The sequence below is a fragment of the Geospiza fortis genome, unplaced genomic scaffold, assembly GCF_000277835.1.
Source record: "Geospiza fortis unplaced genomic scaffold, GeoFor_1.0 scaffold569, whole genome shotgun sequence".
Taxonomy (NCBI): domain Eukaryota; kingdom Metazoa; phylum Chordata; class Aves; order Passeriformes; family Thraupidae; genus Geospiza; species Geospiza fortis.
In genome coordinates, this window is record NW_005054621.1 from 270,347 (window position 1) to 280,171 (window position 9,825).

General features: G+C 50.1%; 1 protein-coding gene across 1 annotated transcript in view; it reads right to left on the reverse strand.

Moving 5' to 3' along the window:
• ATCAY (ATCAY kinesin light chain interacting caytaxin) overlaps positions 1-9,825 on the reverse strand; it is a 15,335-nt gene continuing 5,510 nt past the window's right edge. The window contains exons 3-12 of the mRNA XM_005430358.3: positions 9,638-9,825; positions 8,978-9,163; positions 8,420-8,522; positions 6,914-7,045; positions 6,443-6,529; positions 5,678-5,776; positions 5,434-5,469; positions 5,272-5,307; positions 4,658-4,693; positions 1-4,403 (exon numbers count right to left, since the gene is read on the reverse strand). The exon at positions 9,638-9,825 is cut by the window's right edge and continues 40 nt beyond it. Of these exons, the coding sequence (XP_005430415.1) occupies positions 4,394-4,403; positions 4,658-4,693; positions 5,272-5,307; positions 5,434-5,469; positions 5,678-5,776; positions 6,443-6,529; positions 6,914-7,045; positions 8,420-8,522; positions 8,978-9,163; positions 9,638-9,825 (913 nt within the window). The 3' untranslated portion in view covers positions 1-4,393. The remainder of the gene's footprint in view (positions 4,404-4,657; positions 4,694-5,271; positions 5,308-5,433; positions 5,470-5,677; positions 5,777-6,442; positions 6,530-6,913; positions 7,046-8,419; positions 8,523-8,977; positions 9,164-9,637) is intronic.

A 9,825-nucleotide genomic window follows, 5' to 3' on the forward strand; every position in this document is an offset into this window, starting at 1 on the left:
TTTTTGTTTTTAATTCTACACAGGGCCAAGTGAAAATTCCAAGTTTCTAGGGTTTATTTTTTAAATTCTACACAGGTACAAATATAAATTCCAAAGTTCTGTATTGTTTTTTAAAAATTCTACACAAGGCCAAATGTAAATTCCATGTTGTTTAGTTTGTTTTTTTTTAATTCTACACAGGGACAAATTTAAATTCCAAGTTTGGTTTGGTTTTTTTTTTAAATTCCGAGTTTTTGTTTTTGTTTTTGTTTTTTTTTTTTTAATTCCACAGGAGCGATTTTAGCAAAAACACTTGGAATTTTGCAGCGTCAGAATTTCCTTTGAATGCCTTTCTTCAAGGGAACAACATCCAAGCGACGAATTTCCCTCATATTTTCCACATGAAGCCAAATCCTAAATAAAATCTACTTGACAGAAGGAAGGGTTGGCTGAAGGATTAGTCTCATTTTAATAGAATATCCACAGAATTTATGGAATAATACAAAGCAAAACTCGGGGTACAGATGAAGAGTCTGCTAGCACAAACCACCTAATTACAACCACTGCAGAAAATGACATTTCACACGTTTGTACAGGTGGGGTTGGGCTGGAAAGGAACAAAAAAAAAAAGGAAAAAAAAAATATAAAACCCTGGGATTGTGGTTTATTGTCATGGGGAGTTCTCAACTCCGCTTTACCAAAATCTGCTGAGTTTCTGGCTGCCAGGGAGGAAGGAAAGAAGGAAATAGAAAAGAGAAAAATGTGCTTTTTGCGGGTTTTTTGTCCCTTTCTCCTGCTCCAGGCCCATCCCAGCCCTTCCTTGACTCCTGGCTTTTTGAAATCATCTAAAAAAAGAGGATTTGTCTCCTTTAAAACCTTTTTTCTGCACCTCTGTGGGGAATAAAGATGGAAAAATAACCATGAGGGAATCTCTAAATATCCACTGACATTTGCACAGCACTGGATAAAAGGATTGGGATGAATTCCTGCCCTGGAATCCAGCCTTGGTTCCTGTGCCTTCCTTGTGAACCACAACAAAAACTCATGGTCAGCCCCAAAAATGGGTGGAAAAAAAGCGGAAAATTGGAGTTTCTGGAGCTGAGGATAAATCCTCCAGGAGAGGGGAAGGGAATTCCTGCTCTGCACAGGAAGAAATTGGATTTTTCAGGCTGATGTGGAGCGAATTGAGGTCCTGCCATTAAACACACAGCGAGTGAAAACACCAGGATTTGGTGAATGTGGGCATAAAAGAACTTTTTCTGCAGCTAAAATGCGACTTCCCATGGGAGAAAAATCTCAGGAAAAGTCAAATCAGGCCAGAAAGTGCTCAATGTAATCCAGGGAATTGAGAAATGATGATCTTGGTCCTCCAGGGATGATTTTCTGAGGCAGGAACGGGGCCTGGTGCACGCTGGGGGCACTGAGCAGTCCAGCAGTATTGCTAAAGGGATGAGTTTATTTCATTTTCTCCTTTAAACATATTTATATATTTATATACTGGTCAAAGTTCTGCTGGAAATGCACTTCCACCAGCAGCAGCAGCGCAGATTTCTCCCCATCCAGCTGAGATTTGTCACTCCACCTTTGGGACGGGGACATTTTCTTTTTTTTGGTGTTTTTGTCCAAGAATTTGTAGCTTTTTGCTTTGCAATCAACTGGTTGAAATAAGTTAATAATAATAATTTTTTTTTTTTCTGCTACAAAATGCACTTTTGACATTTCTGATTTCTCCTTGATGGGGCTGCAGGTTCTTCTCTGTGTTAAAAGACATAAAAACTTTATCCGTGTGTCCATCCATCCATCCATCCATCCATGAACATAAACTTTACATGCTTATAAAACTGTGAAAAATTAAAATCTACTGCACACCACCTGGAGTGCTCCGTCACAAAGTGCACTTTTTGAAACAAAACAAAACCAAAAATCTCTTCCAAGAAGTTAAAAATTGATTTTTTTTTTTTGTATGGAAACAACTGCCCACCTCCATCTCATGAAGGGAAATTTGGGATCTGTCCTTTTCCCAGCTGAAATTCCCTTGCTCTGAAGGAATTACTTGGAAAAAGGTGAAGTTTCATTGTCGGATCTGCTCATTCTGTATTTGTTTTTTCCTGACAACACAGACAGAGTGGGTTTGGGGAGGAATGAAAGAACCAAAAAGCAAATTCCATCCTGGTGCGGATCCCTCGTGAAAGGAGATTGGCATTCCTTCTCTCCCACATCCATCTTCCCCATCCCAGCAGTATTTTTGGACGGTTTTTGATGCACAAACTCTTTCTAGAGCTGGATTTCGACCATTCAACATTTTATCCACTTAATTGTTGAATAATTGCAAACTTCCCTTGCGGTGCCAGCGTGGGTCACACTCTGGGTGGAAAGCTGACGAATTTCCCTCTAAATCCATTAAAAAAAAAGAAAAAAAAGAAAAGGAAAATCAACTTGAAGTGTTTCCAGTGAAGTCCCAGCCTCTGGGCCCACGAGGAGCTTTGTGATTGTTCATGGCGGGAACTGAAATTGGTTTAATCAGCAAAGTCCTTCCTCCACCCGAGGGGATTTGGGAATTCCTGGCTGCTCCTTCTGCCTCCAGACAGAGCTGGGAGCTCAGCACAGCAGGCAGGAGTCACCTGGAATAAACCTGAGCTCCACCAACACCTGCAGGGCTCCTCTTGCCTCCAATTTTACAGAATTCCTTGTAAAATCCCATTGGTTTGGGTTGGAAAGGACCTTAAATCCCATCCTGCCACGATCCCATCCCCTTCCAACTTGGAATTTGGTTTATTAATGAGCTTGTTTAGATGGAATGTGGAATTTTATTTTTTTTTTTTTCCATCTTCAGCCTCCGGGCTGGTGCTGTGGGTGCAGTGCTCTGCTTTCCACCCATGGCTGGGGCGTGTGAGGAGAACGTCTCAAACGAGAATCAAGGTTCAAAAGTGCTTTTGGTGCTTCCTTGGAGCACCCAGGGGAAGAAGGGGCTCACCCAGAGCGGGTTTGTTCACTGAAAGGAGGAGAAAAGCAGCTTTGTGTGTGCAGAGGAGCCATCCCCACTCTGCCAGAATTCTCTGTGAAACGATGAGAGGGGCAGGGAATTCTTCATCTGGAGAATGCAAGGGGTGATGAAGTGGAGAAACGGGCAGGGAATTCTTCATCTGCAGGTCTTTGAGAGCGGTTTTACCTGATCATGGCATCAGGGGATCCTGGAATGGTTTGGAGGCACCTGAAATCCCATCAGTGCCACCCCTGCCATGGCAGGGACGCCTCCCACTGCCCCAGCCTGGCCTTGGACACTCCAGGGACCCAGCCTGAGGCCATGCAAGCTGGCTCTGCCTCTGAAATCAGTCATTTCCAAAGAATTTTGGCCAGACAGTTGTTCCTTCATTTCTTCCCCCCCCTTCCTTTGCTCACAGAACCCTCACGGGTCCAAATCCCGAATCCCAGGAGTCCAAGTCCCACCTGCGCCTCTGGGCTCCAGCAGCCAGCCCCGCGTTCTGCACCCTCCATGGGGCCGTTCCAGGCCGGGATGCGGGATTTTATGGGCAGAATTCAACGTGCTGGATGAGCGTTTCCCTCCTCAGGGAGCCTCCCAACCCTTCAGCAGCTCCTGGGAGGTGTCAGCAGCGAGTGATTGTCCAGTGGAGACCAAGACCTGGAGAACTTCCCTGTGCTGGAAAGCTCCTTCCAAACCCCGACCCTTTGGGGTGTGTGCCCTCAGGAGAAGGTTCTGTGGGATCCCTCCGGAGTGCCTCATGCACCTGGGTGGGATAAATCGGGAAAAAACCAGGAAAACCCATGGAAGAACCGCGGGGTTTCCTGCTGGGCATGAGTTCCAGAGGAACGGTGGAAGCTGGCAGTGCTGCCCAGGCCGTGGGCGCTTGGAATCTTCTGGAAGAAACTCACAGTGGCTGGGAAAAGGAGGGAAAAGCTCTTCCCGTTGCCTGTGGTGGTTATTCTCAGCTTTTGGGGTGTCCTGGAGGAGCCTGGGGGTGCTCCATGCTGGCCAGCAGCGAGTGAAGGGGAGGTTCACGATTGAAACCAAAATAAATTCTCTCTCTGGGCTGGAGATTCATGGGCTGGAGGCTACTCCTGACTTACTCCAAGGATACACAGTGAGTATCTGCACTGTGCAATGCTCTCCACAGACCATTCCCTAAACACACCAGAATCTGTAAAGTGCTGCTCTTGCTTCGTTTTCTGGTGGGGGGGGTTTGTTTGGTTTTTGTTCTTCTTTAAAAAAAAAAAAAAAAAAATGGAAAGTGATTCCCAAGAGGTCAAAGGACTTTGCATCTTGGAGGCAGAGGAGGCAGGCTCCAGGATTTACAGGGCTTGGAAGAAGGTGGTGGCAAGCTCTTGTCCCCAGAGGTCGTTGAGGTGGGTGACTCCAGGCTGCTCCTTCTGCTCCATTCCTCCGTGCTGCTCCCACTCAGGACATGCTGGGCAGAAAAAAAGAGACAGGAGGCATTTTCAGGCAGCAAACTGAGGTAAAAAATGTGATTATTGCCACCACATCAACAACAAAAAAGAGTGAATTTGAGTGAAACGGTTCACAGAAGTGTGTTGGGGACACTGATGGTGCCAGCCATGGCTTTCATGGGCAGAGGGGACAAAGTGACACCAGGATGGGGGGGTCCTGGTCACGGATCACAAATGGCACGGGATGGGACCCAGCCACACCAAGAGCTCAAACCTGGTCTCCTGATCCTCTGCTGGGGGCACGGGCATGCTGCGAAGAGATAATAAAAATAAATAAATCTCCAGCGCATGATAAATAATGAATCTCCAGCACAAACCAATCCCCCCGCTCTGCCCTGAGCCGCAGGAATATTTCAGCCTCATCCAGGGGATCTTTCCCTGCTCCCCCTCAGGAATTAGGATAAGAAGAGAGGCTGTATCTGCTCAGGGCCAGAGCCAGGCCATGTTATCCTGGTGAAGGGTTTCATCTGCCAAACTCCTCCAGAATTTCCCTTCCCTACAGTTCCAGCCTTTATCAGATCCTGAACACCCTGGGAATGTCCTGGTGGATCCCAGGGGGGCTCCCAGGCTGTGGGGCTGCTCTCATGCCCAAAGAGTCTTCAAGGGAAAGGTAAATCAGAGAAAAGGGTAAATCAGAGAAAAGGGTAAATCAGAGGGGAGGTAAATCAGAGGGAAGGTAAATCAGAGGGGTGGCTAAATCAGAGAGAAGGGTAAATGAGAGGAAAGGATAAACCAAAGGGAAGGGTAAATCAGAGGGAAGGAAAATCAGATGAAAAGGTAAATCAGAGGGAAGGAAAATCAGAGGAAAAGGTAAATCAGAGTCCTTACCTTTCCCTCTCAGCCATGTCTTGTTTCTCCTCTGCCCTGTAAACACAAATCCCATTGGGAATCCATCCCCCAGTGGGAAGGAGGAGACCCCAGTGCCTTTCTGGGGTGATGGGTGGGCCTTGGAGAGGAGCCACTCTCCATCCCTCCCCAAAGTCATCTTACCTTTCTTTTCTGGCCTTGATCCTCTCTTCTTCATATCTGCAACAAAAACAAAACCTCCTTTAGCTGCTGCTGCTCCCTTTTAGTCCCATTTTTTGGTGTTTGCTGAGGGTGGCAGAAGCTCTGAGCTGCCCCAGCCTGGGGCTCTCCCTCGGCTGGGACCAGGCTTGCCCAGGCTCTGCCTTCCCAATCCATGGATTTGGGCTCGGGACCCTCCCCAGAGCCCCAGGGTCCCTCTGGCACTCACTGCAGGACACACTCTGGGATCTGCACGTGCTCCATGGGGATGAGCTGCTCCAGCTCCTCCAGGCTGTGCACGTACTGGATCTTATTGATGAACTTCACACTGGCAGGGGGAGAGACAGAGAGAGAGGCCGTGCCACCCCAGGGGCTCCAAAAACACCTCTGGAGGTGGCACTGAGGGGTGCAGGACAAGGGACAGCTTCACCCTGGTCACCCCTGGCTAAGGGGGAGCTTAAAATCTGATGTGTGGGATTAGAACCCAGGGAAGGGCTGGGGCTGTGCCCGGGGGGTGGGATGGAGATCAGGGAAAGGTTCTGAGATTTGGGATGGAGATCAGGGAAAGGTTCTGAGATTTGGGATGGAGATCAGGGAGAGGTTCTGAGATTTGGGATGGAGATCAGGGAAAGGTTCAGGGGTTTGGGGTGGAGATCAGGGAAAGGTTCTGGGGTTTGGGAGGGAGATCAGGGAAAGGTTCAGGGGTTTGGGATGGAGATCAGGGAAAGGTTCAGGGGGTTTGGGATGGAGATCAGAGAAAGGTTCTTCCCCCAGAGGATGTTGGGCACTGAATTCCCCAGGGAATGGTCCCATCCCAGCCCTCCCAGAGCTCCAGGAGCCTTTGGGCACCACTCTGGGCCAGGCTGGGGTTGTGGGGTGCCTGTGCAGGGCCAGGGGCTGGGCTGGATGGTCCCTGTGGACCCCTCCAAATGAGGATGCTCCATCACTCTGTGATTCCAAACCTCCACCCCAACCCTGCTGAGCCTGTGCTCACCTGATGAAGGGTCTGGAGATGGCCAGGACAGTCCTGATGAACCACGAGGGGTGCACAATGATCAGGGCCTTGAGGTTCTTCCTCAGCCTGGGGATGAGTCAGGGGACAGAGTCACATTCCAGGGACATTTCCTGAACCTCCCTGTGCTGTGCTGGGCTCCCCCAGGGGCTGCCCAGCCTCAGCTGGCTCTGTCCAGGTAAAACCCCTCGGGAAGCTCATCCCAGCTCAGCAGGATGTGGAGCACTGCTCCGCTCTGCTCTCTGGAAATATCATTATCAATCAAAATATTCCTGGACAGGGCTTGGAGCAGGTGGGAGGTGTCCCTGCCCAGGGGGAGTACAATGAGGTGATTTTTGAGGTCCATTCCAGCACCTGGCCGGTGTAGGGGATGTGGGACTGGCTCAGACTCATTCCCGTTGGAGAGCAGCCTCTGGTTTTCCTTTGGAGAGGCCCCAGCAGCAGGGTTCTCACCTTCTGTCGATCATCTGGTAGCACTTCTTGAGCCAGCCCAGGCCGGGCATCCTCCTGCGCGGCGTGGCCCCGTTCAGGTACACGATCATGTAATCCTCGGCCACCAGCAGCTCCAGGCTGCTGATCACATACCTGCCAGGGGGCACCGAAGGGAACCCAAGTGAGACCCCAAAAACATCCTCTAGATTTCTTCAAGTGCCCCTGTGCCACCCTGAAACAGCTGCAGAGCCTCCCTCTGCAGGGCTGGGAAGAGCTTTGGTCTCCGGGGGGATCCCTCAGGGGTCAGCACTCTGTGCCCTGCCCAGCAGGGAGAGTCCCAGCCACACTCCAGGCTGGGTACAGTGAGTCCATCCTGGCCATAATCCACTGCAATACTTGGATGCTTGGCCTTGTTGGACTCGGAACTGGGCCCAGTGTCCCCCCAGTGTCCCAGCAGTGTCCCACCAATGTCCCACCAATGTCCCCCCAGTGTCCCACCAATGTCCCACCAATGTCCCACCAATGTCCCACCAATGTCCCACTAATGTCCCCCCAGTGTCCTCCCAGTGTCCCACCAATGTCCCCCCAGTGTCCCACCAATGTCCCACCAATGTCCCACCAATGTCCCACCAATGTCCCCCCAGTGTCCCACCAGTGTCCCACCAATGTTCCCCCAGTGTCCCCCCAGTGGCCCACCAATGTCCCCCCAGTGTCCTCCCAGTGTCCCCCCAGTGTCCAACCAATGTCCCACCAATGTCCCACCAATGTCCCCCCAGTGTCCCCCCAGTGTCCCCCCAGTGTCCCACCAATGTCCCACCAATGTCCCACTAATGTCCCCCCAGTGTCCCCCCAGTGTCCCACCAATGTCCCAGCAGCCCCAGCCTGCTCCCCGCTGAGGTTCCAGGGAAGCTGTTCGGTGCTTTCCTGTGCAAACCCAGGGCACCGGGAATATTCCTCTGTCTGCTCTGGGGGGCCCTGACCCCCGGGGCAGCACTGACTCTGACCCTCATCCATGGAGACAGTTTCCCAGACTTCAAGATAGAATCCACAAAAGTGTGAAATGGATTATAGAGAGTAGTACAGGTGTGTCACTGGGTGAGAAATTGAGGTTTTGGGATTTTTGGTGTGTTGTGGATGGAAGGGAGATGGAGGGCACAGGGTGTCGTCCTGGGCTTCTTCTTCATGCTGCTTCTCCATGGGTTTGGGTGGCATTTTGCAATTGGGTGGAAAAATCTGCATTGTGAACTCTTTGGGATCAGTTGTTGGGTTAAAAGGGAAAATAATCCAGGTGTCAGCTCTTAATTGGACAGTTTAGTCTTAAAAGACCTGGTAACAAGGGATTGTTGGCCATTTTGTGCCTTCTGGTGAAAAGCTGCCCAACTCACAGCAGCGAGACTGCTGTACTGATAAGAAACAATAAACACCTGAGCCCAAACATGAACTACTGGCTCAGGTTCCCTCAATCCAGACCCAGAAAAACCCACAACCAGAGCTTCCCCAGCCTGCTGTCCCTCCCAGAGCACTCACAGGAAGAGGTTTTCCATGATGTAGTGATAATCTGCCAGGTTGCTGTCAGGGAGGTAGCAGGCGGCAAAGACGATGATGGCGTTGAGACCTTCTCCGTAGTACCCTGCCCAAAAAAACACAAAAGTGACATTTTCCAGGCAAAAATGGGACAGCTGAGGGAAAAAACAGCACTGAAATTTGGCCCTGGGGTGGTTTCTGTGTCTCTGCTCAGTTCCAGGTGAGCGTTTCTCTCTTCCACGGTGAGATTTCCTCCTGGCTTTGGTTATAATGTGGGTTTGGGGTTCAGAGAAGGGATTTGGGGGTTTTAAAGCTGGGCTGTTCCTTGGCTTTGCTAGGATTTTGGAAACAAACCTGACTGCACCTGTGTGGACCCTGGAGCATCCCAGGGGCTGGCACAGTCCCTCCAGATGATAATTCCACAATCACTAAACATTTTTAGCACCATCTCAGCACTTCCGTGCTTCTCTGCCAAAAACCCCAAAGATTTTCCCCCCAAACATGCTCCAGCCAGCCTTGGTGTCCCCTCAGAGGGACAGAGCCGCCGGGGTTTGGGCTCACCTCCGTGTGTCACCACCCTCATGTAGGGTTTGATCATCTGGAGGTCGATCCTGTGCTCCTGCTCGCCGATGATGACGGTTCTCCAGAGGCGCCCGTTGGCGGCACTGCCATCCTCCGTGCCCCCGTCCCCAAACAGGTCTGCACTGTCCCCAGGCATGTTCTTGGCCGTGGCCACGGGGGTGTCATCTGGGGAAGGCACAAAGAGGTCTTGCCTTGAGGAGAAGTTGGGAACAGCTTTGGGAACGCCGGTTCCCAACGGGGTTCCCAAAAAATTCTCTTCCTTATCAACCCGGGACACTCAGGGATGATGCTCTGATGGGGTTTCACCTCCAGCCTTGATCTGGGCCAGTTTATTAATAATTTTTATTTTTGGGCCAATTTATCAATAATTTTTATTAGGAATATATTCATAATTTTATTTTACAAACACATAGCTGTAATAACTTTGAAAAACGATGTTGCATGAATTTGCCTAACCATTCAGAAAAGGGTGCAATCCTCCAGGTTTTAATCTTGCTCTGCCGCCCAAATATTACAGAAATAACTTTAAAATCTCCCTCTGCTTATCAATCCTCAGCTGCTGGTGGTGAATTGTGTCAAAAAAATCTTTAAAATGAGGCTAAAACCCACCCCAACCCCTGGAAATGCTCAGCCTTTTACCTTCCCATTCCAGCTCGTTCCCATTGCCCAGGAACTCGAGGGAATCTGTCTCATCAGGAGTTTCAATGTCATCCACGTTGATGTCCAGGTCATCCGGGGTGTCCAGGAAGTCGTCGGAGAGGATGGAGCCCTCGCTCTGGTCCAGGGAAATGTTGATTTCAGGTGCGACCAGGGTCTTCCTCTTCCGA